Below are 27,131 nucleotides of genomic sequence, written 5' to 3'. Positions count from 1 at the left end.
CAACTTATGGCCAAAAATAACTTGCATTCACAAGACTTGATTGGCCAATTATGAAACCAACTTCATGTCAGTTTTTATGTAAAATAAAAAACGCATATCATTGGGTTAGATCTCAGATGAACGTAACATGCCTACTGCTAGCGATTGTGCACGTGACGACGGATTGGTTTAACGATAACAACTTTTTGTAACCATCACGATACCATAACTTGGAGGAAGCAAAAAATACCACATGCAACATAACTGTTTTGTTCGTGTTAAAATAACCTAATCGCTGTGTTTCTGCATCCCCCATGCATGAGGCGTGTGTGCTTGTGTGGTCTTGGAACCAGCAGTGTGCTCAGGGACTTTGTTTCTCACTCAGCATCGATCCAGATAGCTGCAGCAGGAGGCAACTCACGAGTAGCCCTTTCCCTAGCCACGTGAGCTATGCTGGACGTGGTGTGCTGCCTGTGGACGTATTTTCTTGATCACCAATCACACAGGCCCAGCTAAAATTAAACTGTGGACTTTAGACTAGAAACTGTACGACCATCGACTGTACACGCTGTAATATGGACTGTAGCATTGTCTGTCGCAGACAATATAGACTGTAGAATAGAAACTAGTTTGGTGGAGGTTTCACGTCACTGGTAGCCACAGCCAATGCAAGAGGTGCTTTGCTGGATGTGGTATGCCGGGTGGGTAACTATTTTGTGGGTCAGCGACCCAAACAGGCCTGGCTGAATTTCAACTCCGGTTGCCATTCAGGGGCCACGGGCTGCGTGCGTGTGCCGTGAGCGTGAGGGCATGCGCGTGAGGGCATGCGCGTGAGGGCATGAGCGTGAGGGCATGACTGTGAGGGCATGACTGTGAGGGCATGCGCGTGAGGGCATGAGCGCGTGAGTGCTCCTGCTCGGTGCGTGCGTTGCGCTGCCCCCACAGCGTGCGACGACGAGTGCACCGGCGTGTTGCTGAGCGACCTCGACTCCATGGGGCAGCTGCTCATGTCCGTCAACGTGACGGGGACCATCCCGGCTCCGTACCCTCGCCTCACCGCCATGGAGAATGCCACGCACCTGCTCAAGGTGCGTGCGTGTCTGTGTGCGTGCAAGAACGACCCTATCGCGTATTTGCCCACGCCCTTCACCCCCCAACGAGTCGCACACGCGACGTTGTACCGTACTCGCGCTGCACCCGCGAGGCCGTCTCGCTCACGATGCCACGGCCGCCGCCGTCTCGCCCCCCGCAGCACCAGCTCTCCCCGCAGAGAGACCCCACGCGGTTGCTCACGGTGGCCGAGACCAATCTGGGCGGACTCGTCACGGAAATGGACCAGCTGCTCAACCGGGTGGGTGCACCTCGCCCGGCCCCCGTGTCCCCCGGCTGCAATCGCGCCGCAGCGCCGCACGGCACGCACGGCCACCTCGCGCTGCTCCCGAGTGTGCGGGCCTCAGCACGGTGACGGCGCTTTGCCTCGATATCCCTCCGTCCTCGCCGCTCTTTAGAGCTTTCTCTCTTGAGCCGCCGCTCAGGAAAGCGGAGTCCGGTAGTGGTTCGAAATCATGGGTTTGGCCACTTTGTAATGATCTGGCCAATTTTGTGTCGTGAGACCCTCCACCACCCGACACAGCCAAACACATGAATTTGTCGCGCGTGCGAGCAGTTGATGCATCAATTAGTAGCGCTTCAGCTCACACCGGTCACCAAATTGCTATGTTTATGAGAGTTGTTCTTTAACTTACCGGTGAACTTTAGCGATGATAATTTATGAGTTAAACTATCTTTGAATCATAATATTGCCTGTGAAAACGTACGCGTTACAGTCGGAGGTTTGTGCCATTGCCTCCTCCCGCAGCATGTTCCAGGTGCCACCGCCACCAGGTGTGGTTGTCCGTCACGCCCCAGACGTCCACTCCCGGATCACCCTGTTCCCTGCCAGAGGAGTTTCTCAATCCACTGTTGGTTGAGGGCCCCTCCGTATCGTGCAGGTCATGGGGGTTATTTTCACCGTACTTCACCACGCTAGGCAGGGTGGGTTTGGCGATGGTGGGGAGCATAGTCTGACCGGTAACTGTGCAGAGCAGTGGACTGTGCAGCACTGCCCTCTGCTGCCCAAACCGAGCGGAGCTCCGCTCTATGAGACCCCGCGTGTGTGTGGTGGTCGCCCTTCCAAGCTCTCTCCAAACCTGCTTAGCTTACGAGATGTGACGAGATCGGGCGTATTCTGGATTACTGGTCAGAGCCCTTGATTTCGCACCAATAGTGAATCCTGACACCCTCTCCTCCCCGCACAGACGACGCAGGTGTACGCGGACGGGGAGCAGGTGGACAAGGACACGAACCGCACGCTCGCCCGCGCCCAGGAGGTGGACAACTTCGTCCGCAAAACGGCCACCGCCGCCGAGGGTGAGGGAGACATCTCCTCCGCATGTCGTCCGTTTGGCAGCAGCAGCAAGGGGGTTGTTCATTTACATCCGTACGTGGATTGTCGGTCCCCCCCCCCCCCGCACGTATGGATTTTCTCCGGGTAATCCGGTTTTCTCCCACATGAATAATTCACTCATTAATGGAGTTGGTCAACATCTACATATAGGTCCACAGAGCTTGGGCAATTGCTGGCTGCCCCTCACTGCTTAATGACAATTCTTACAGCGCCATAAACTAAACTGTCTTTATTTTACGAGGTAAGCCCCATGGAGCTATTAGCTCTTTTTTAGAAGCGTAAACTTTCCTCCGAGCCAGTCTCAGGAGCGGGAGCCTCGCCGGGGGCCTTCCCGGTGGCCTCGGTCCGCACGGCCTCGTGCTCACGGCCAGCGCTCGTGTTGCGTGCGTGTGTGGCCCCGCAGCGCTGGTGGAGAACGCGCGGCAGCTGAACGCGGTGCTCAGCGGGCATGACGGCTCCCCCGAGGGGAACCTTCCGCAAATCAAGGCCGACATTGGCCGCATGCTGCAGGAGATGCGCGCACGCCGCCTGGTGGAGCCGCTCGCCGCGGCGCGCGGAGAGCACAAGTGAGGCCTGCGGCCCGCCACCCCCGCCCCCCACGCCCGACCCGACGGCCCCCACCGTCGCGACCGACACCACCGCTGCCATCCAGGGCCGCACGGGGGGGGCTGCAGGAGGCCCCCGGAGTAGAATAATACCACGTGGGGATCCCACCCTGAATTCGCGATCCACTTAAAACAGGCCCTTAGTGAGGACCTCTTTTCTGTGAGGCCCCAGGCCAAATTTCCCACTTTGCCCCCACCTTTGGGTGGCCCAGACTTGTCACCATTATTACTCCCACTGCCTCCACCGCCACGGCCACCACTCTCATCACCTCCTCTACCCTGCATCAACCACCTCCTTTGCCTCGACCACCACCACCAGCCTGGGCGTGACGCCGAACTGTGTTGTGCGTACATATTTGATCATTGTGGTGAATTTCACAAATCACCGTTGCGATATCGTTAGACGAATTAAACATCGACGCGAGGTCAAAAGGTCGCGCCCGTCCCCCCCTCCCCCTTCCCCCGGGCGGCGCCGCGTGCAGGGAGGCGGAGGAGCTGCTGGCGCGCGTGCAGCAGGAGTTCGCCGAGCCGCACGGAGAGAACCAGAAGCGAGCGAGCGAGGCCGAGGCGACGCTCGGCGCGCACGGCGACCGCCTGCGCGACGCCGAGTCGCTGCTGGCGCAGGCGCAGGGGAAGATCCGCGACTCGGATCGGCTCTCGGAGGCGAACCTCCGCACGATCGGCCAGCTCGACGTGAGGGGATCATCGTCGTCATAATCACGATTGCAGAAGTGTTGTCACAACAGCAGCGGGCAGAATCGTCGCTATTATTAGCGGCGGATAGCATCGTCATCATTAGCACGGTTGGCTCCGTATAGTGTGAAATAAGTTACATTTACGTACATCATTAGTCACAGCTCATCATGAGTATTAGTAGTTATGTAATCGTTATCATCATCCGCACGAGCAGCAGTAGTAGTATTATCAGCATCACCATCATTACCATTAACTTCCACAGTGGCAGCACCAACAACAATATCATCATCATCACCATCGCCACCACCGTCCCCATCGCCACCACCGTCACCATCGCCACCACCGTCACCATCGCCACCACCGTCACCATCGTCACCACCGTCCCCATCGCCACCACCGTCACCATCGCCACCACCGTCACCATCGTCACCACCGTCCCCATCGCCACCACCGTCACCATCGCCAACACCGTCACCATCGCCACCACCGTCACCATCGTCACCACCGTCCCCATCGCCACCACCGTCACCATCGCCACCACCGTCCCCATCGCCACCACCGTCACCATCGCCACCACCGTCACCATCGCCACCACCGTCACCATCGTCACCACCGTCCCCATCGCCACCACCGTCCCCATCGTCACCACCGTCCCCATCGCCACCACCGTCCCCATCGCCACCACCGTCACCATCGCCACCACCGTCACCATCGTCACCACCATCCCCATCGCCACCACCGTCACCATCGCCACCACCGTCACGGGCCCGGTCTGCGTCGCTGCCGAGTGACGCTGCTTGTTGGATGGTCTCGCCAGGGCAAGAGGAAGCTGGTGGAGGACGGCCGCAAGGAGGCCGACAAGGCCCTGGAGGATGGACAGAGCATGGTGGAGGCGGCCCGCGGGCAGGCCGACGCCGTCGTGGATGGACTGGACGTACGTGTGTGTGTGTGCTTGTGTGTGCGTGTGTGTGTGGGGAGTAGTGGCGGTTAGCGCGCTGCGCTACGAATCCGGCGACCCGAGTTCAATTCCCGCTCACGGCCAATACGGGTGACGATTATCTGAACCGATCCTAGGCCTCCTCTAGATCGACTCCGCCTCAAATGAGTACCTGGTGTAGTATGTGTAAACAGCATTGGGTAGACAAAGGTGGCCGGGCGTGATGCTAGCTACCAACCCCCCTCGTGTGCTGTGCCGGTCTTCATTAGATGCTCAGTAACGTCACACTTGTCCCAACCATCTGCTGAAGGATACAAGGGGGGAAATATTTGTCTTGTGTGTCGCCACGTCACTCACACACACAAAAGCAGACACGCCACCGTATTTAATCCAGCACAGGCAACGTGTAATGAAATGTGAACGTCAGGAGGAAGGGAGGCGAATAGAATACATAGGGAATCTATTCTGTGAGAAGTTCGGGCGGCTGCTCCGTCGCCGGAATTCGAGAGGCCCTCTCCTGCCCCCACCGCCCGCCCGTGTCGACCGGCGCAGCGACTGGACGAGCAGAAGGACGAGCTGGAGGCGGCGGCGGGGCGACTCCAGCTGCACGTGGACGCGCTGGTGCGGGAAATCGGAGACAGGGGCCTGCCGCTGCTCGTCGACCGCGCGGCCAACCACTCGGCACATCTGCAGGAGGCGGCCAATCGCCTCGCCGGGTACGCAGAGCCCCACCACCCCCACCACCCCCACCACCCTCGCCTCTGAACTTTCATCGTCTCGCCACTCGGCTCGCCCTCGGCGTTGCTCACGAGCCCCGCTGAACTCTCCTCCGTCGCGACAGGATCCTGGCGGATGCGAAGAACGTGTCGTTCAACGCCACGGCGGCCGTGAAGGCCTACACCAAGATCAAGGGCAACATCGACGAGGCCGAGCGGCTGGCGCGGGAGGCGGGTGATGTGGCGCACGACGCCCACCGCATGGTGAGTGGTCGGGCTGGTGGGAGCGTGGTGGAGCGAGCAGACTCCGCAGGGGTGATCACTGCGGTGCGGCGCGACTCGTGGTGCCGCTACCAGTGTCGTTACGAGGCTAAGAATCCTTTTTGACCCCCCGCGTTAGCGAACCCATGGGTGTGGATATTACAGAGCTATCACTGAGATCACTTCAAGTGACATCTGCATCAAGAAATGCGTGAACAACTTTAATCTCATACAACGTGTTGTGCCTGTGCTCTACGATTGTGTTGAAATAAAACACACAGGAGGGGACATCACCCTCCCATCCACTCTATCCCCATCAACTTCCCACCTGCACCAACAGTAATGTTATTCTAATAACACTCAAACCAATAGTTTGAATGCTCGTAGCAGCAATTTCGCCAAATAAATTGCAAAATAAATTTGTATTATGATTATTATTATTCCACCCGGCTATTTGCCAGCCACCACTCGCTCACCCTTTTTCATCACGTCATCAACTCTGGTGCCCTGTGGCCCCCGCGCCATGCCCAGGCCTCCGGTCCGGGTCTCGATGGGTCCCTGAAGGACGCTGCCAAGAGCTCCCTGCAGCAGAGCTTCGGCCTGAACAACGAAGCCAAGAAGCTGGGCAAGCAAGTGGACGGTACGGACTTCGCTCGCCTGGCGCGTTACAATCACAGGTGGCAGGTAAAGGCGCAGCCACGAAACTTCCACTGCTGGCAGAAGGGGCCCTCCGCTGTCAGGAGCTCGGAGAGTCCTGACAGAGGGTAGTTTTGCCACTCTTCCACGCTGGTCTTGGAAGAAGTGGGAGTGCCCTCACTTTACCCCACCGCACACGGCACCCTCCGATCGACTAACCGCGCCGCACACATTCACACTGACGGCTGGACAGAGGAGGGGCGCAGGGGCGGGTGGGGCCGGTTTATTAAACTTGCGCCATCGATTCAACTGCCGCGCCGGGAGATCGAACCGATGCGGCGACCGTTGAACCGCCAGTCCAGCGGTGCTGGCCGTCGTCGCGAGTCGTCGTGTCCGCTGCCGTCGCGAGCTGCGATCGTCGGTCTGCGCAGGCCTCAAGAACCAAACGGGCGGCGTGAGCGACCGCATCGCCAAAGGCAACCAGGAGCAGAAGGATCTGGAGAGGCGGCTGAACGACGCCGTGGCGATGCTGCGGATGATTCCCAACGGTGAGTAGAGGGCAGGGCGGCCGCTCCGCTATCCAGCCTGCAGGCGGTGCAACTGCACCGGGCCTCAGTGGGGGTGGAGCGGGGGAGGGGGACCCGTCCACCGGGGCCCATGCCGACTACGCTGCGGCACCGAGCGCCGGCGTCTTCACGCGCGTGCCACACGCGTGAACGGGGGCCCCTAACGGTCAAGGGTCAAGGGTTAAACATTTGTTACCAAGGGTTCACGGTGGGATTCCACATGTACGTACAATGCATAGCTACCTACAAGCATGCGTGCAAGTGTCTACAATGTGTTTGTGAACCTGGCCAGGTGGCTCAGCGGTAGAGCAGGCGGCTCCCAATTGGAAGGTTGTGAGTTCCAACCCTGTTTTGAGGGGTTTACCTCGCCCCATCATCTCTCTTGGGTCCATAAAACTAGTACCACTGTGGGGAAGTGAACGGTTAATTTCCCATGGATGAACTCGACCCCCGCCATGTGAACGTGGAATTCCCCCCGCTGACTCTGGGCTGTAAACGGGAGATGACCGTCACGTGTGGCTGTTTGTGAAGACACCGGCGTGAAGATCGTGCAGGCCAAGGACAAGGCGCGGATGGCCAACGAGTCCGCCGGGGCGCTGCTCGCCGAGACCAAGGACCTGAACAAGCAGCTGGCCAAGATCAACGAGGACTACAACAAGCTGAACCAGGACACGCGCAAGACCAACGACTTCATCAACGACTCCGGCAAGAACAGTACGTGAACGTCGCTCTTGCGACCGCCCCGTTCCAGGCTGCGGTGACGGAATCGCGCAGGTGGCTAGAGTTCGCGGTAGTTTCGCGGTGCAGGCGATCGATTGTAACTAAATAAATAAAACTTGTGGCTGCGACGCCGGCACTCGCGCCCATCCCCTTTGCGCTCCACGTGAGGAGATCTGTGACGTCACCCGTGGAGGAGCCGGCGGCGCCTCTTTTATACGGTGGACAGTACAGCCGCAGTGTTGACCGGGGCGGCCGCTGAGTCGGAGACACGAACCGCTTTTGCCGGTCGGCCCTGTCACCTATGGAGTGTGCAGGCGGTACAGCTGCACCGAGGTCCCGTGGGCAGGAAGGGGGCCCTGGCACCGGGGCCAAGAAGACAAGGGGGGGGGGAGAAATTGGGTAGCCTGAGCTGTACCACCATCACCACCACCAGAGTAGCAAAACGAACCGTGCCTTCCCCAACCTGAGTCTGGTCAAATGACCCCCACGACCCCACAGCATGACGAGGCCCTCATCCAGGAGTGGACTCGTCGAGACGAGTCTCCGCCATGGGAATGTGGAATTTCTCGCACTGGCTCAGGGCCGCCGGTGGAAATGAGCGCCGCCCCTGCCGTCGCCCATTTGTGCAGGAGCCTTCCTTGCCTCGACCTTCACTTTAACCCTCAATGACCCACGCCACCCGGTGCCCTGCTGACCACACTCGCGTGAGCTTCTTGCGGTGAATCGTTCACAGCCACTGATGTCGTTTTAATCTCTTCTTCTCCTTTCCATGTTTTGGTTCCTGTCTCCTTTCCATGCTCGCCAGGAATCAGTACGTACCTCGTGTCTGTTCATCGCACCTCCTCCTCCCTCTCCTCTCCCCCCTCCTCCTCCCGCTCATCCCCATGCTCTCCCTCCCCCTCCTCCTCCCCCTCCTCCCCCTCCTCGCCTGAGCATGAGTTGCACGGTGCACTTCGCTGTGGCCTGCGTAAGGGACGCGCGTTGTGGCTGCATGCTCGGCCACCTCACCTCCTTTCGAGCATCTGCCCCCCAATTTGTTTGAGAATGGACGTCGCTTCGTAACAAACGATGTCGCAGCGACGCTCTCCTCCGCTGGTCGGCGACGTCGTCGACGCTCACGCTAACCGTGGCGACGTCGTCAACGTGCGGTAACCATTGCGACACCATCGATGTGCGGTAACCGTGGTAAAAACGTCGATGCGCGGTAACCGTGGCAACACCGTCGACGCGCGGTAACCGTGTGCCCGGTGCGGCCTGCGCAGTTGCCGAGGCGGCCGACAAGGCGAAGGCCGTGGACGACGAGGTGAACCGCCTCCTCGAGAAACTCAAGCCCATCCAGGTGCTGGAGTCGAACCTCAACAAGAACCTGTCCCAGATCAAGAACCTCATCAACCAGGCCCGCAAGCAGGCCGCCTCGGTGAGTGGCCGTGACCCTCACGCCTGGGCCACCGCGCCGTCCGCGATTGGTTGTGGCCCGAACGGCCCGGATCACTGCTCTGGGATAAATGTTGCGCCCAGTCACATTAACCTCACCTGCTTTGCCCTCGTGATACGAACGTGTTCTCATTGGACTATAGGTATTTTGGTACAATTATAATATAAGATAATGATGGATATGCGTACCTTGCAATCTCGTGATAGTGCCTAACGCTGGTGACGGTGCAACTGCACCGGCACCCACGTGTTGGAGGGGCAGGGTAAGCGGACGGAGTAACCCACCACATTCCTGGCTACCACGCCGCACGCCGACCACGCCGCGCCAGCGGTGGCGAGTGGATGTGCGGGTCGGGTTCGTGGCAGTGTCCCTGAGCCCACCGCTGTGAGATGCTGTGCCCGGCTGTGCCCGGCTGTGCACGCGGCCGTCCCCAGTGCTGACGCCGGTCTGGCCGCCTCGACTCCGCTCGCAGATCAAAGTGTCGGTGGCGTCGGGCGGGAGCTGCGTGCGAACGTACCACGCCGACATCAAGAAGGGCAAGTACAACACGGTGACGCTCAACGTCAAGACGACCGTGCCCGACAACCTGCTCTTCTACCTGGCCAGCGCCAACACGGTGGGGCACGCCACCACTCGCCCCGTGCGGCGCACCTCACCCACATTAAGCGGCCAAATGTCCTCACGTGGTCTGGACGTTCCCTGTGGTTTCAGAAAGGCTTGTGATGCGGGGCAAAATGTGGGTTGAGTAGTGGATGGGGATATCTGAGTAGTGGGTGGGGTCACCTGAGTAGTGGGTGGGACTACCTGAAGAGTGGGTGGGGTTACCTGAACAGTGGGTGGGTTTACCTGAAGAGTGGGTGGGGTTACCTGAATAGTGGGTGGGGCTACCTGAATAGTGGGTGGAGCCAACATCAATAAAAGTCAGCCAGGGGCCTCTAGCGAAGTGGGCAGTGCTAGTGGGTGGATGGGCGTGGCTGTGTAAAAGTGGGCGGGGCTGACAGCGTCGCGCATCTTTGTCCCGCTTGCCCCGCGCGCAGACGGACTTCATGGCGATCGAGATGCGGCACGGCCGCGTCGTGTTCCAGTGGGACGTGGGCTCGGGCGTGGGCAAGGTGGACTACCCGGAGCTGGAGATCCACAACAACGTGTGGTACCGCATCGATGCGGAGAGGTGCGCATTTCGCGACGTGACCGTGCACGGGCACGCTCTGCCAACGTGGAAATGTTCACAGCGGGCCATGCGCTCGACGCGAGGTGGTGCCCGTCTTTCGAGGGCAGCCCCCAGCGGTGTTTAGATGAAATTAAATGTAACGGTTACTTTCCGTGAACTGCTATTCTACACCGCTGTGCTCTCAGCAGTATGGATTGACATAACCGCGGTCGGTCGATCAGTGGGTCACTTGTGGCAGGGTTAAGTGTGGACACTCCCTTCTCTTCCGATACGTTTGGCCAGCGTGGAAGAGTAGGCCAAAGACAGTCCCTCTCTCTCGAGCGATCCCTCTCGTGAAGACCCTTCCACCAGCAGTGATGCGAGCAAGCAGTTGCAGGGCTGCACCTTTACCTCTTGCCAAGAGCTCCACTGGCAGTTAATTGGGGGAACACGAAGTGAAAGTGCATTGTTGTTGTTCCCCATCGCCCCCCCCCCCCCCCCGCTGCATCGTCTCGGCCAGATCCGGCATCAGCGGCTCGCTGTCGGTGAAGGCGCTGGTGGGAGGCCGGGAGCCCACCAAGCAGACGGGGCAGTCCCCCAAGGGCTACACCATCCTGGACGTGGACAGCAACGCCAAGCTGTTCGTGGGCGGCTTCCCCGGCACCACCGTCAAGGTGAAGCACGCACGCACTCACACACTCACTCACACACTCACGCACTCACTCACACACTCACTCACACACTCACTAGTGCAGTCACATTCACTCACACACTCACTCACGCATTCACTCACGCACTCACTCACGCACTCACTCACTCGTGCAGTCACATTCACTCACACACTCACTCACACACTCACTCACACACTCACTCACACGCTCACTCACACACTCACTCGTGCAGTCATTGTTGCACGCACTCACGCACACACCCACATACTCATGTGCACGCGCATGCACAATAACGAGTTATAAATAATATTGCGCACAACAGGGATTGTATTCAAAGTCCTTTTTGCTCCAATTTGTGTCCAGATTTTGATACATTTTGTTGATTTAAATACTTCACATCAACACACCTTCATGCTATACAGCATTGTTCATATTCAGTAATCGACACGTAAAGTAACCGTGCCTAGCGTATATACACATTCAACCTTGGTTGAAATGCATGCTAACGAGACGAAACAGAATCTCTTCCCGAATCGGGTTCTGAATCGTGACGATTCCCTGAAAATTCAACAAGGACGACTCATTGGGCTTCGAGTGAATCTCAAGGCGGCGACGTCGTGGAGTGTGCGGCCCGGCGATGACCGCCGCACGCCCACGGCGCCGTGACCGTTCGCTCGACTCCTCCGTTCCCCCGCAGAAACACGACACGGTCAAGTTCACCGCCTTCACGGGCTGCATGGGGGAGGCGTTCCTCGACGGCAAGTCCATCGGCCTCTGGAACTTCCGCAGCACGGGGGGCGACTGCTCGGGATGCGTCGTGAGGTGAGGCCTCCGTGGGGGTCACCGTGGGCGTCCGGACACCCCCAGGATGTTCCGGCTCGGATGCACCCGTGACGTTTGTGACAAAACAAAATCACGCAAATGTTGATCTTGATTCAGCCGACTACGGAACATTTGAATGCACACGAACAATTATGCGTAAGGTGAGATCTCCAAGATGATCCTTTTCTCCGATTATCGTGATTTCATCTCCGGATATTTCGACAGCCAATCCCGAGACCTTTACTTCCTGCCAGTGCCACGTGCTGCTCACGATGTTTTATTTTAAATACACACCGGCGCACAAACAGTGGGCGCAGTGTTCAATCGTAGATGTGATGCAATGATTTTAGTTCAGTTTCATTAGACGTCGTTATTTAGGATATTGTCAGCACTACGCGTAGGGTGGCAACACCGATAAACGAAAGCGCATTGGCTGTGCGTCTGTCATCTATTTGGCAGGGGGCCACAGCGCAGCTGCGCCCCTGCCGCCACAGCGCTGGCTCCAGGCCTCTAACAGAGGGCAAGGCGATGATGGGGGGAGGCCGGGTGGGTCAGAGGTCGGAGCGCTGAGCCACCACCCCTGAGAACCTGGGGTCAAAGCCAGGCAGCCGCCTGTGACCAAACTGGGTTGTCTGTCAATGTAATTAGTCGATGGTCTCAGAAGCGTTGCCCCCTCTAATCGATGTGGCTGCATAATCAACTCACGTGGGATCTGTGTCTTGGCCCTGTGTGTGCGTGTGTACACGTATGCACGTGTATGTGTGCGTGCGTGTGGGGAGCGGTGGTGTAGCGGTTAGCGCTCCGCGCTACGAACCCGGCGACCCGGGTTCGATTCCCGCTCACGGCCAACAACGGTGAGTACCTGGTGCGATGCGTAAACATCGCCACTGGGGAGACAAAGGCGGCCGGGCGTGGTGTTGGCCACCCACCCCCTCGTGTGCCATGCCGGCCTTCATAGGTGCACGCTAACAGCACTTGCACCACAGTCTGTTCAGGCTATACGGGGGATCTTTGTCTTTGTGTGCGCGTGTGCAGCCCTCAGCCCAAAGAGGACGAGGGCACGGTGCAGTTTGACGGCGAGGGGTACTCAGCGGCGCCGCGGCCCATGCGCTGGAACGTCAACACCACCGTGCTCGTCTTCAAGTTCCGCACCTTCGCCGCGAACGCCCTCCTCCTCTACTCGGCCACCAAGGACACGGTGCGCTCCTCCCGCCGCCGCCCCGTGTGGCCGACGCGTGGCTCCACGGATTAAATCGTCTCAAATGCTCCTCTTCATTTCGCGTGGACGATTCAAGTACCCGGTGGCTTTTGATTGCAGGCCATAGCCCATTTTGAGCTGTGCCCTAAAGTGTTCTTCCATTCTATTGTGCCGGTGCTCATTATGATAAACGTTGCAAGCCTTTGACCAAATCACCTGGAATGCTCCCCAATCTCTGAGGAAGCTGAGCAGAATTAAGCCTGGCCAGTGCTTGGATGGGTTACCAGTGACCACCATGCAGGGGATGCTGTCACAGCGCCTGCAGGGCTGTGTGGTGCGTAACAAATGGCAGTACGGCAACATCCACCGTTGTGCCGCGTCTAGCCACGTCTGTGCGCCCCATACACAGGACTCGCCACCGACATTATCCTTGGCGGAGAATCGAACTCGGGTCACCGGGTTCATAGGGTGGCACGCGACGCACCGCGCCGCCACTCCCGCACAGCCTCAGCCGCGTCGTCATGTGACTCTGTTTGTTGAACTTTGTTCGCACCGCACGTAGCCAACCGTGCTAAGCGAGCGCTCGTGCCGCGTTGCCACCCACAGAAAGACTTCCTGTCGGTGGAGCTGGTGGAGGGCCAGGTGAGGGTGATGTACGACCTGGGCAGCGGCGTGGGCCGCATCAGCACGAGCCGTCGCTACAACGACGGCACCTGGAAGTCGCTCAACTTCGGACGCAACGGCAAAACCGGTGCCTCCTCCGCGGCTCGCCGCACTCGCGCCCTCACCTCACCCTCACCTTCTCACCCTCACCTCCTCACCCTCACCTCCTCACCTCCTCACCCTCACCTCCTCACCCTCACCTCCTCACCCTCACTTTCTCACCCTCACCTCCTCACCCTCACCTCCTCACCCTCACCTCCTCACCCTCACCTCCTCACCCTCACCTCCTCACCCCTCGCCTTCACCTCATCACCTTCACCTCCTCACCAGAGTCGTCCCTAGGGTACCGCGCTCCGGGGGGCCCCACGCGTCTACGTCACGGTGTCGGATGTGATCCTTCCCGTTTAGTTTGAACGCGCCGGTGAGGGGGGGGCCCACGTGGTGCGATTTGCCCTGGACCCCCCACCCCCCTATGACTTGGCCTGCCCAAGCCTGCTTCACTTCTCTGAACAGTCTAGATAGTCATTCACCTGTGCGGTTCCAAGCATGTGTCTGTCCACGCCTCTTTACTCACGTTTCAGTTTTCGCTCCATATTTTTCGGGAATGACCGCGTCTCTGAACGAGGCAGTACGCGCCGATCTATACAGTGTGTCAATCCGGCCGCACGTTGAGACACTGCACAGTTCGACACGGTGCGGACACGCGCACCGCGTGAATGCGTGCGTGCGTCACCGGCCGTGCGCCCCCTCCAGGGAGGCTGCGTCTCGTGGACATTCGCGACAGCAAGCAGACGGAGGAGATGGCCGGCTCGTCCCCCGGGGGCGCCACCGGCCTCAACCTCCAGAGCAAGGACAAAATCTACATCGGCGGCATCCCCAACGGCCACAACGCCAGGTGAGCGCCGATCTCCCCTCGCCCCCCCCCCCCCCTCTCCATGCCCCGTCGGCGTCGCGGGGAGCACGGTGTGCGTGCCGTCCGCTTGCCTTGCCCCCTCGTGCTTCGCAGTGACACAGTAAGTGCCCCCCCCCCCCCCAATGGGACTGCCCGCAGTGTTTAGTAGCAGGGGTGCCGCGATGCGCGTGGAATGAACCCGTCACATACATCACGTGCAAATAAAAAAAAACGTCGATTTGTTGCACTTGCGATTCTTACACATATGAACCTGGCATCACCTGAGTTCGATGCCCGGTCACGGCTGACATATCTGAAGCGGTCCTGTGCACCCCATCACATGAACGGCCAAATGAAAATGAACCAGCGTCTGCATTTCACCCGACCTAGGTCGCCGCGTGCGTTCCGCGATGTGCTGTGTGCGCTGTTGTCCGTGGTTGTTTGCTGTGACTCGATACTCACGATCTGTGTTGCTGTGTTTTTTTTGTCTCCGTTTGGACCGCGGTGCTCGCCCCAGTGTGCGCGTGAGGTAACGACACTCAATTACCAACGCGTTTCGCTACCACGACCCTTCCCGCCGCCACGATCCGACACTCGGATCTTGTCGCATCTTCCTCGAGCCGTGCTTTCTTTTTTAGCTGCGGCCATCTCGGCAGCACGCTTTCTAGACTAGTGTAACGAAAATTTTACGCGTTCGGCAATAACACTGTCTGAAGAGAAGCAAGAATATTATAGGCGACATTTCAGGCAATGACCCTTTTTTAGCTATTTGCTCTGAAGAAGGGCCTGTTGCCAAAACGTCGCCAATTCCACTGACCACCGCGCCTACTCCTCGACCAGGGCCTTCCGCAAAGCACCGGGACTGTCCCGGCCAAACGGGGACAGCGTTCGGCAGCCGCCTTCGCAGCCGGTCGCGGTTTAACCTCTGCAGCTAACACCGTTCCTGCACCGCCACCCGAGCCCGCAGGCTGCCTGTGCACGGCTAACAGCCACCGCATGTGACGCAGCAGCCTCAGCTTTGAGCCCTCTTCTGTCGCTGAGGGAGGCCCGCTGGCGGGGAGAGCCACGGGGGTGGCACGTGCGCGGACCCCCAGCCCCGTGTCGCGCGTCTCTCCCTCCCGTCGCCACCATCGCGTGATATTCACGCCTCCCGTGCAGGGTGTCTCAAGGTTCCCTGCTCTAAATATAGCCGGGGGGGGGGGGGGCGTTGATAGCAACTGTCCCTATGAACGGAGCACCAGGCATCAGCTGAGCATTGCTCTGCCAGCAGGGGGCAACATTGCTAAGTGGATTCCCAAATAAGGGATTTGCGGGCGGAATATGAAACGTGGCGAATTTGGGCAGTGACGCCGGCAAAGCGTGGCCAACACTTTTTCAAATGACGTCCCGGGATCTTGAACGTCCACCGTGAAACAGACGCGCTCTGGATTGACGAACAACCGATAACCGACCCGCAGTCGTAACCAGGGCGGCCCGTCGGGTGCACGCCACAAGCGGCGAACGCGCGACGGCCACCGGCGGCGCGACGGCCCGGGCTCGAGCCGCTCGTTGTGTCCGTGCATGTGGCGCAGGTCGGAGCTGGCCTCCCGCAACTTCGCGGGCTGTTTGAGGGACGTGGAGATCGCGGGCAGCTTCCACGGCCTGCTCAGGAGCCAGGATTCCCTGGGCATCCGCAAGGGCTGCGCGCTCGACGTGAGGACACGGAACGGCTGCTGGGCCCCGTTGCTTTACTGCATTCCCACGCACGGACTGTGTCTATTATCTCGATATTGTCATCATCATTATCATCATCATCAGCCACGGTCCATAAATGCCTCAAAGTCATTGCTCACTGCCCTCCGACCTCACAATCTATCTCATCTCACTTCTGATGTCATCGCTCCATCTCGCATATACAGAGATCCCCGTATAGATTTAAAGGATTACTTGACCGTACTCCACCATGTTGGTCAGTGGAGGTTGCTAATGGGTGCTGCCGTTTTGTGACAAAGAATCACCGGCTTGACTCTGTCCCGTGCTCCGAGTGCCGCCCCGTGTCAGAACGTCCGACCACGTGACCCACGTGTTCGTCTCTGGTCTCTCGGCCTGCACCCCCACCCCCCACCCACCCCACCGCCCCCGACCGCGCCCCCCCACCCGCCCAGGCGGCGCACTCGGTGAGCCTGCAGGACAAGGGCTTCTTGGAGCTGCCCTCGTTGGAATCGGCGACGCTGGGGGTGGACGCCGACGTGTCGCTGTCCTTCAGCACCCTCAACAGGACGGGGCTGCTGCTGCTGGGCCTGGGCGCGGGGCGCGTGGGCAGGCCGCGGCGTCAGGCCACTGCCGTGAGTGCCGGGGGGTCTCGCCGTGACACGGCGGTTCACGGCGGTGTGGGGACGAGGGCCGGGTTTGACGGGAAAAAAATAAACTTGTACCAGTTCACGGGATTCTACTGCATTTCCAATACATTATATATCACGTGATACATTCTCGTGCGTTTAATATACATTATGTACTACATATAAAAATTATCACTCATAAAAAGAGGTGGGAAATCCTTTCCTTACCAAGAGCCGAATAGGACTTTGAATGGCATTGGCACGCTGCCACACACACACGCACGACGACACGCCCACACGCAGGACCGCACGCACATGACGACACATGACGACACACGCACACACACACACAACAACACACGCACACATACTGGATGTGTCTGTGCTGGGTGTGGTAAAAATAAGTCCACGCCGCGTGTCTCCCGTAGCCGCACTACGCCGTGATGCTGCTCAACGGGCGCGTCATGTTCCACGTGCAAGTGCCCGACGGCTCCCAGGCCTTCGTGTCGGCGCAGCCCACGGCCGGGATCTTCTACGACGGGAAGGACCACTCGCTCACCGTCTCGCGGCGCAAGGGGTGAGCGAGATCGCCTCTCACCTCCCGAGCTCGGCACCAAACTCCCGTGACCTCAGTCCAAACTCGCCGATCCTCCAAGAGACTTTTAGGCTCAGGACAATTTCAGGACTGACGCCACATCCCCAAGGCCAAAATCATAGATGAAAGCTGAGACAACGATGTGGACTAGCGGTTACTTGTAGGGACATCAGAGGCAGCTCTGCGGTATGTTTTCTAGTCGTGTCACGTGCCGTTCGGCACAATATCCGACGTTTTGCTCCACATGATGGGAGCTTGTTCAGGAACTGATTGCCCCTGTGCAGGTAGCTATAGACACCCGTGATCACCTGTCGTTCCTCACGTTGGCTTCCTCAGCTTCATCAAGGTGCAGGTGGACGAGGACAACTCGGAGGAGACGGTGTTTGCCAGCACCGCGTCCGTGCGTGTGCAGAAGATGTACGTGGGGGGCGTCCCACCGTCCGTGCCCCCCACTCTCCTCAAGACCACCCAGTCCTTCCAGGGCTGCATCCGCAACCTCATCGTCAACTCTGTGTGAGTGCCGCCCCCGCCGCACCGCCTCCGCAACGCCGTGCAACCGCGCCGCAACGCCACGATCGCACGCGCCTGCACCACCACGCTACCAAGCGTCTAATCAACATTACCACCACCGCCATCGCACGCGCTCCGTGCCATCGTTTTACAAATTGAGGCCTAAACCGGCTCTGCGGCAAGAGGCAGGTGGGATATTTGTCCCGGACCCCTTATATGAGGGGGCTTCAGAAGGCAGCCTTTCGAAAGGCCGAGGGGGGTCTCAGATGGGGCATCATCCGGAATTTTGCCGCCAGTCTCCCAAACACCATTCGGTGGCCCCCGCAGTGCGTGTGGGACGTGTGCGGCATGCCTCCTGCGCAGTGTGCCGTGTCGCATGTTGGGTGGGCACAGGGTGGGCACGGTGCCTAGTGGGCTCGCTGTTGTTCTTGTTAAAAAAAAAAACTCGCCCACCCCCTCCATATCCCTGCTCCTCTTCCTCCTGCGCAGCCTGGCAGACTTCGCTAACCAAGTGACGTTCGACAAGGCCGACATCGGGAAGTGCGTGAGCTTCGAGCCCAAGGAGGGCGGCACGCGCGGCGCCGAGAAGTCGGCCGAGCTGGAGCCGCTGCCGTCCTCGCCGCGCGTCACGGCGTCGCCCCCCGTGGCCGGCGCTCGTCCCACCCGGGGCCCGGCTCCCGGCGGCTACCCGGAGCCCGACGCCCCGAAGAGGAAGCCCCCGACCAGGCGACCGTCCCCGCCCGTGGCGCCGGCGGCGGCCGTGGCCACTGCCGCGCCGCCCGTCACCGCCGCCGCCGTGAGTCCCCCGGCTCGTCGCGCGTCCCCCCCATTGGGGTCTCGCAGGGCCTCTGGTGGCTCCAGGCCGAGGGCCAGCGAGTCCGGTGTCAGCGTCGTTGTGCGCTCGTGCCCACGGTGGAGCAAAGGCCTGTAAAGCGTAACCCAGCTGGTCGTCTCCAGGCTTCTGTCCTCTCTATAAGCTTATAACAGTGATGTCATTTATATTAACAGGGAGGCCTCAATGAGTCCTCCGATACATCTTGTTAGAAACGGCCCTGCAATTGGGGGATGTTTGGAGAATTCCATAGAGGATTGATTTGCATTTTGGAGGAAACCGAAGTAACCAGAGAAAAATCCAACTTACGGTCGGGGAGGCAAAGGTCCACACAGAATGGTTTACAACCCATGAGCGGCTGCCCTCATCTAACAGTGGATTGACCGTGCGCCTGCGATCCCGCAGGGGCAGTGTGCGGCTCACGTGTCGCCCGTCACGCTCGGCGGAGCCAAGCAGTTCGGCATCTCGAGGAACAGCCACACGGCCTTCGCGTTCAACGACACCACCGTCAAGAAGGAGTGCGTGCACACGCGCGCCACGGATGCCGCACACGCCTTTTGTAAATTTCGGCAATTCACGTCTCTCTTGCGAATGGGCCTCTCCCTGATCCCCTGAGTTCTTGCCTGGTTACACGAAACGAACTTGAGACCTGAAACCCCCGGCCCTCCGACGGCAGGTTGGTGATCTCGCTGGAGCTGCGGACGCTGGCGAAGAACGGGCTGGTGTTCTACATGGCGCGCATCAACCACGCCGACTTCTTCACGCTGCAGATCAAGGAGGGGAAGCTGCACTTCAGCTTTGACCTGGGCCGGGGAGCGTCCACCAAGCACATCCCACGCACCGTCAACGACGGGAAGTGGCACAGCGTGAGTGCCACCGCCCCCCCCGCCCCCACTGCCCCCCCCCCCCAAGCCGTCGCCATCTCTCACGGTTCCGCGATGGAACGAGACACCCAGCACCTGCACTCCAGTTGATCTCATCCCTCCGTCTCCACAGTGGATGGGGACCTTCTGTTTTCTTCGTTCATGTCCATGTTTACAATCTACGTATCGCAGCAGGCAATTTACGCTTGTTACCGTGTAGGCATTGTGCGGTCGTGCCCTTGTATCTCTGCCACGCGTTAACGCGTCGTTCCGTGCATTGTTCGGCACGACGCCCGACGTTTCGCCCCAGGAACTCACTTGGTTAAACGACACGTTCCATCTCTTATTCGCAGGTGCGGATTACCCGCAAGAACGAGCGAGCTTCCCTCACCCTGGACAAGACGCACGGGGTGACGATGCAGGGCCCATCCAGCGCCACCATTCTGGACGTGGTGGGGATGATGTACGTCGGCGGCGTCCCACAGAACTACACCCTCCGCCGCATCGGCAACGTAAGGCCGCCCCCCCCCCCCCCCCCCCCGGTGTCGCCGCGGGTTGGTGAATGTGGGATGTGGGAGTGTAGCCATGCGGTACAACGTGCTTCACCGCTGTGGCCTCTGCTGCCAACAACAACATGGTCTCGCAAACCTCCTTCCTGTACTTTATTTGATTTTGCTTTTGTCAATTTGGTGATCCAGGTCACCTGTGCAATGGGGCTTTCCTGGTCTCTTCTGGGTTCTCACACGGTTACACGATTTAACACGTAGGCTTTCATGACCAATATCATCCATAATACAGGTTTTATTTGTTGCGGCTTTGCTCTTCAACACACTGGTGTGCTGCACTAGTGGCATGTTCTGTTTCCGTGACAAACCTTACTAATTTGCTTTGGTGGGTTTAATGACACATTTATATATTTACGCGATCTAACCCAAAAACCTGTATTATGGATGGTTAAACGAATTAACATAAATTTGAAGCCCTATGACCACCTGTGTGTGCATGATGACCACCCATCCTAGCATTATTCAGGCTCAAAGCTGCTCAGCTTCTGAGATGTGATTAAATTAGGCCCTATTTCAGGTGGTTCGGTCATTGACCACACAAATGGGTTCAAATTGAATTATCTGAGAATAAAAACAGTCCTCGACAATGATATCAACCACCCGGTCCCCCCAGTGACTTCTCACAGTTCTTCTTTCCTCAGTGAATGATCATCAAGCGCAGTCGGTGTGTGCAGAACACATTAGGACATGCAGGCCAGGCAAAATGTAAGGCAGTGGTCCTGGTGTCAAATAATATTAAAGTGAAGTTATTTCCATGACAACATCTCTCGTGATCTTCCGACCAAAAGCGACATTACGTGAATTCATTTCGACCATACGTGACGCAAGTTTTGTGATTTTTTTTTTATTACATTCTTAAATTGACATGATTGCTATCCTGGGAATACCTTGAGTAAAATCACGTTTACATTTTTCATTGTCTCAGTTTTTCCGATGTTTTTATTTTATACCTAAACATTTGTTCTTAACATGACAATTTGAAATGCACACGCGATGAAACTAAATCAGATCCGAAATAGGGGTGTACACATTTAAAAATCTGATATCAGGTTGAAGAATGAACACCCTGTGTCTGTTGCCCATGCAGGTGACCAACAGCATTCCAGGCTGCATCAAAAACTTTGTCATGAACGGCAAACAGCTGGACATGGACAAGCCGACCTCCAGCTACCGCGTGGAAGTTTGCTACGTCAATCCACAGGAGGGCTCTTATTTTGACGGGACTGGATATGCACAGCTGGGTAAGCCAATGCCTCGACCTTCAGGCACCCTATGGCTGATGGACATCGTCTATTTATTTACTTTGGCCGTATATCCCAATTCTGCTCTTCGCATCACTGCATGAGACGAAGAATCCAGTCACAGCAGTGCAGTGCAACCCTTCGTGTTATACAGCGGCCCACGGAAACGGATATCACAGAGTTATTTCTGAGATCCCATCAAGTGATCACTCTTCCATACATAGCACAGCATTTTCCCACCTGCTGTGCGTATGAGAGTAATCCTTATTGCATGACAGTCAATTTGATGTTATACTTCTCAGAGCTCAAACTTATCCAATCTAAGTGCAAAACCAAATGTTTGTGATGTGTTATTTTAGTCCAGTCATTGGTAACCAGGCAGTGATTCGCACCTCCGGTTACCACGGTTGGCTACTTATGGTGCGAAAGAAGTTCAACGTACATACATAGAACTCGCCACACTCAAGAACGCGGTTTAATGACAGGCGGTAATCTGGATTCGAGCCCCAGATCTCAGTGGCATCGGCTCAGCACTCCGCTCTCTGAGCCACCCGGCCGCCTGCATGGCTGATGGAGGTTTCAATTCGGGTGAATGCGCGCACCCGCTGTGAGATTGTCACTCTTTACAATGTGACCGTTCCTACTGTGATCTCTTTCAGCCGAGAGTGCCTACAAAGTCGGCACGGACTTTGAAGTCGTTTTGGAGTTCCGCTCCGTGCAGAGCAACGGGGTCCTGCTCGGCATCAGCCACAATAAAATGAGCGACGCCGTGGGTCTGGAACTTGTGGACGGCAAGGTAAGTGTGGAATCCCGAGCGCACATCCCTAGTGTACCACAGCGCACGGTGATGCACTCATTATAAAAATGCATCTCGATGTTGGACACATTTCAATACGTGGCAACAAAAATCACATGAACAAAGCTGAACTTGAAAAAAAACTATTTTTACAAATAACATGGATTAAGGTATAACTAAAATGCCCTATATTAACCACGCTTCCCCCGCAGCTGTTGTTCAGTGCCGATAACGGACCGGGCCGGTTCACGGCCGTCTACGATCCGGGCGCGGGCGGCTCCCTGTGCGACGGACGCTGGCACGCCGTCAGCGCCAAGAAGATCAAGCACCAGCTGGAGCTGCGCGTCGACGGGGCGATGGTCACCGCGCAGTCGTCGGTGAAGTCCTCCACGTCGGCCGACACCAACCGGCCCGTCTACCTGGGCGGCTTCCCTGGTACGGCGCTGCTGCCCCCCGCGCTCGGCACGGTCCCGATGCTCGTTCACATGAGGAAGCACGGAGCGATGAGATGCGTGCTTGGAACACGAGGATTATGGAGAATGTACGCGGGTTAAATCCGTAATGTCGACTGTTAAGAAAAAGTACGTGGGCTTGGGCAGGAAGTGTCACTGGAAGGGATTGTGGCCGGCGGTCGAGGCTAACTAAGGAATGGCAGCCAAAGGGGTAAGAGTTCACTCCCAGTGCATTGGTCATGGCTGATGGTGACAATTGTAATAAAGAAAAGTAAGAGGTAAGTTTGGGCAGGAGCAGCATATGGTCGGTGGTCGAAAGTAAGGATGGAGTGGCAGCCAGAGGAGGGAATGCTCCTGAGACGATGCAGAGATGGAGCCAAGAGATAATCTTCCGTACAGAAGCCAAATGCATTACTTTATCACAAGACTGAGGCAGTTAGCACCGGCTTAAGAATGTCTTGATTCACTGGTGGATAGATCCTGACCAGTGATGATGATGATAAATGGAGGGGAAACATGGCCAGGATAAAACAAATACACAGACAATGCAAAACGTGTGCAAATTAGACACTTGTGTACATGCGCATTGCTTACTTGACGTAGACCACGGGTAGAGTGTGTGTCGCCCGTGTGTACTGTTCCCTAAAGTAGCTTGGTCACCGAGTCCTGAGCGAGGAGCAGCTTGGCAAGAGAACGAGCGTGCACGCGTGGAACGCTACCATCCTCTGCCTTTCTCTTGCAGCCGACTCGGTGCAGTTCGCGCTGAGCAGCAAGACGCCCTTCCAGGGCTGCATGCGGCGCCTGCAGCTGGTGAGGCCCCAGCAGACGCTGCCAGTGGACCTCACCAAGGCCGCCAGCCTCCGCGGGGTGCAGCCGCTCGCCTGCCCCTCGCAGTGAGGACGCCGACGCCGCTGGGCTCGGCTGGGGAAAGATTTCCTCACGGCTGCCTCCTCTCACCTCTTCCTTCCAATGTGTTTGCTGATACCACTTTCTGACAGTACCACATGTAATAGTTGTAGAAGTGCAGTATTAAAAATACTTTTTAAATCCCAGAAGTCAATGTTTGAGTTGATGAGTTAATGATCACGTCACCCTGCTGCTGCTCTATATAAGACCGGGAGCCAGAGCAAAGCCTCACCATTCTGGCGAATTGCCCGATGATGCTGGATGCAATTACCAGCGAAACGTCGTACTCAAAAATTGTAAATGTTGTGGTTTCACACTTCAACACACCGGTGGGCTAAAGCAGTGAACTATTTGTCTTGTCAACGTGACACTTTTTTTACTGATTGGCCGTGTCGGGTGGTGGAGGGTTACGACACATTTATAAATAACGCGATCTAAACCCAAAAACGTTGATTATGAAGTCAATGTTTGTGGATTGAGTGTAATCAAAGGGGTGAGCTGATCGCGTCGGCCAGGCAATGGGTGGGCTCCGTTACTGCATATGAACTTCGAACTAGCAATGCCGAAAGCTCGACTGCAGACGGCATACAGAGCCTTCTCGATTTTAAATTCAGGTGAACAAATATAGCTCTGATAATGTAATGTTTGGTCAAATAACCTCTCTTTTAAAGTGTTCTGGTGAATTTATTTTAAATCAAAAACATATATATTTTTTTCCAGCTATGCAACTTTTTTTTTATAAATGCTATCACCAATTTCCAGCCGGTCGATATTGGACAGGTCCCTCTCAACGTCGCTAAACGAAAATGTGTCATCAGTCGGAAAGATATCAGTGTACAGTTGCATGAAACACATTGCAAGTTTCCCTACGTCATTTTCAAGTCGTGCAACTTGAGAAAAATGTTGACCGAAGGTGTTTTGTGAGACTGGCCGCATGTCAGCGTGTGTATCACAACAGTATTAAAAGCATAAAAGTATGTACGCAGTGTTATTTCAAAGAACGTGTATCTGTATAGTTTCCCCCCTTTTGCCGAGTTCGGTTAGACTTGGATGGAGTTGCCTCGCTCTGTGGCTGTGCAGCCATGCAACCCAAGTCGGTTGACCTTGACCTATGCAACAAGCTACGATGCTACAAATGCTGCAAATTCCCAAAGAAACTGCATTCTTAACGAACTGACCAATCTCAACACATGCCCACTGTATTAAGGTGCGCAGGTTTGATCACATTTCTACATCGTTAGGAAAAATTGTAAATCTATTTTTTAATAGTTTGAACGCACACATTTGAAGAGTTTTTTTTCAGGATCGTCCGCTTCATTTAACACAATTCCTGAGCGCGCACGCAAAGGCCCAAAACCTCAAAGAGCCAGCAACAAACAGCACGATCAACGCTGTAACAGATTCTAGATTTGAAGCTTTCGTGACTGCAAGGAATCATCTTCTTAGGTTTTTTCGGTAAAGTCACGTAGAAAGTAAAATAAAATAAAAAACAAAAATCACGACGTTTCGGAGGCAACACAAGTCTCCGTCATCAGGTGGGACCGTCACAGTCAGGTTTTAACAGTTATCTGTAACAGATAACTGTTAAAACCTTTCTTGAATTGTTGAGGTAGCTGCTCTGAGAAATCGGTAAATCTTTCCGGAACATTAAAAGTCCCGGTTTTTGTCAGTTGCGCAAGCGACTCGAATTGGGATTACACACAGCGACCGTCGCCACCAACTGGCAGACTAACACCCCAAGTCACCCTTGCAAACTAAAACTAACCTGGTCTCTTCACCTATCACTTGGTTAACTTGAATACGCCACTCAAGACTATGCATTTACAAGTAGCTATTCCCTTGATCTGGTATTGTGAGATATATTCTTCTTCCCGTGATGTGTCACAAGTTTATGTATCTCAGAGGTGGCAACCTTAAAACCAAACTAACTGTAAATGTGCTTCTAACTCATAATAGCACCTGATAAATGTGGTGCATCTAATCAATTGTTAGACAGCCATTGCTGACTTGCGAGAGAACTCAGTGACAACCCATGATGTGGCCTTCTTGCCTGCGCTGGACATGGTGATTCAGGTTTATACCAGCTCACGACTGAACACTTTAACGTGTCGGCATCAGTTATTCCGTCCATTCAGATGCACAAACAATCCATCTTGGGGAACTTGACGGAATGCAGAGGAGGAACCCTTTTCGGGCTCCTCAAACACAACCTCTATTTGTCCGCACACTCAAGACCTCAATTGCACATAACTCGATGCTCGCAAAAAATGCAGGGCCAAGGCAACTACCAGTGGGGTCTTGGTGGGGTGTTTTTGTATTTTCACCCTGTTCTCATTTTTGAAGGAGCTGTTAGTGTGGCGCGCATCGATATCACAGGCGATAGGGCCCTACCTCAAGCAGTGGACATTTGGCACCAAATCAACACTGATGCAACCCCAAAGGAGCTGCTAAAAAGACACGTGGTAGTCGCTTCCAATTTACAAGTGTACTGAAAATTGTGCGGACGTTAAATTGACAGCAGCGTGGCGGTTTAAGTGCATTAAATTTGCTCAAGCCATACATCATGACGGATGACGATCGTTTCCATGTTGACAGTGATTTAGAGCAAAACTGAGCAAAAAAAAGCCATTGTGTTATTGAGTGTTGTCACAATCACACGGAAATCAACAATACTTGAAAGAAATTACCAAGCAGTGCAATTTGATGACTCACCTGCTGCTACAACGCTTTTGTAATGAATTAAAATTAAAGCACCCTACCCTTAAGATGCTGAGATCGTATGAGACACATTTACTATTTCACAAACACAGTATCGATTCGTTGAATAAATCCCCATATTTTATATCTGCAAAAGTCTACTGTCTACTTATTTGGCATGGAAGTGTGAGTGTAACAACGCATTCTCTCACGAGTCTTGTCTAGAATTGCTGAATCGCTTAATAGTCGAGCAAATAAAGGGCATGAACACCATTAACCCCCCATATGCGGGGCTCTGGGCTGTTACCGTTTCAAGGGGACCTCGTGTTGATTATCAATTGCTTCCCTTGACTGTTGCCACCACCAATGGAAAGTGACGAACACTCCGATGTTATTCACCGAGGTTATATCAGTTCTAGTTTTTTTTAAATATGATATGTGCATTGTGAGGAATAAATCAAAGAAGAACAAAACAATGTTCACGTTGGTCCATAATTGATGGTGATATTGTTATAGGCCAAACAAGACAGCGCGTTCTGGGAGTAAAGTAGGGTTCTTAGATGTATTGCATAGTATCGATTTACAGCTTTCGTGACTGCAGTGATTCATCTTCTTGGTTCTTTCGGTAAAGTCACGTAGAAGGGAAATAATAAAATAATAAAAAAATATTACATAATAAAATACAATTCTCACGACGTTTCGGCCACAACGCAAGCAGCCGTCCTCAGGTGAGGACCAGGTGAAGAACAGGGCTGTCGGAAAGACAGACCCCACAGCTGAGCGAGGAGCCCCTAGCCCTCGCATAAATTAACATAAACTCAACATATACTGCCACAAATGTAATACATGAACATGTATTATACATGAACATGGAATATCCAAAAAAATTGTATGCTTGTGTAATATTGTCCGCGCTAGAGGATGAGGTGTAGTTGCGCCAGACATGTTAATCTATTTAAAGT

At 55.8% G+C, this 27,131-nt stretch overlaps 1 protein-coding gene across 2 annotated transcripts in view; it reads left to right on the top strand.

Moving 5' to 3' along the window:
- Positions 1-26,325, top strand: part of LAMA2 (laminin subunit alpha 2) — a 93,799-nt gene extending 67,474 nt beyond the window's left edge. The window contains exons 33-64 of one of the 2 annotated variants that reach the window (XM_078604514.1): positions 925-1,067; positions 1,232-1,330; positions 2,277-2,388; positions 2,829-2,991; positions 3,513-3,723; positions 4,544-4,660; positions 5,216-5,379; positions 5,505-5,643; positions 6,172-6,280; positions 6,708-6,824; positions 7,374-7,556; positions 8,825-8,979; positions 9,470-9,613; positions 10,035-10,168; positions 10,668-10,821; positions 11,516-11,640; positions 12,676-12,838; positions 13,445-13,589; positions 14,255-14,396; positions 14,911-14,922; positions 15,965-16,085; positions 16,538-16,717; positions 17,140-17,288; positions 17,643-17,819; positions 18,306-18,612; positions 19,054-19,166; positions 19,325-19,514; positions 19,865-20,023; positions 21,165-21,318; positions 21,978-22,114; positions 22,327-22,549; positions 23,309-26,325. In XM_078604514.1, the coding sequence (XP_078460640.1) occupies positions 925-1,067; positions 1,232-1,330; positions 2,277-2,388; positions 2,829-2,991; positions 3,513-3,723; positions 4,544-4,660; positions 5,216-5,379; positions 5,505-5,643; positions 6,172-6,280; positions 6,708-6,824; positions 7,374-7,556; positions 8,825-8,979; positions 9,470-9,613; positions 10,035-10,168; positions 10,668-10,821; positions 11,516-11,640; positions 12,676-12,838; positions 13,445-13,589; positions 14,255-14,396; positions 14,911-14,922; positions 15,965-16,085; positions 16,538-16,717; positions 17,140-17,288; positions 17,643-17,819; positions 18,306-18,612; positions 19,054-19,166; positions 19,325-19,514; positions 19,865-20,023; positions 21,165-21,318; positions 21,978-22,114; positions 22,327-22,549; positions 23,309-23,463 (4,796 nt within the window). In that variant the 3' untranslated portion in view covers positions 23,464-26,325. The remainder of the gene's footprint in view (positions 1-924; positions 1,068-1,231; positions 1,331-2,276; positions 2,389-2,828; positions 2,992-3,512; positions 3,724-4,543; positions 4,661-5,215; positions 5,380-5,504; positions 5,644-6,171; positions 6,281-6,707; positions 6,825-7,373; positions 7,557-8,824; positions 8,980-9,469; positions 9,614-10,034; positions 10,169-10,667; positions 10,822-11,515; positions 11,641-12,675; positions 12,839-13,444; positions 13,590-14,254; positions 14,397-14,910; positions 14,923-15,964; positions 16,086-16,537; positions 16,718-17,139; positions 17,289-17,642; positions 17,820-18,305; positions 18,613-19,053; positions 19,167-19,324; positions 19,515-19,864; positions 20,024-21,164; positions 21,319-21,977; positions 22,115-22,326; positions 22,550-23,308) is intronic. The other variant, XM_078604515.1, reaches the window with a different exon arrangement.
- The last annotated feature ends 806 nt before the right edge of the window (positions 26,326-27,131 follow it).

This window comes from Lampetra planeri, chromosome 22 (assembly GCF_965212315.1).
Source record: "Lampetra planeri chromosome 22, kcLamPlan1.2.h2, whole genome shotgun sequence".
Taxonomy (NCBI): Eukaryota; Metazoa; Chordata; class Hyperoartia; order Petromyzontiformes; family Petromyzontidae; genus Lampetra; species Lampetra planeri.
This window is presented reverse-complemented; position numbering and strand designations above follow the sequence as displayed.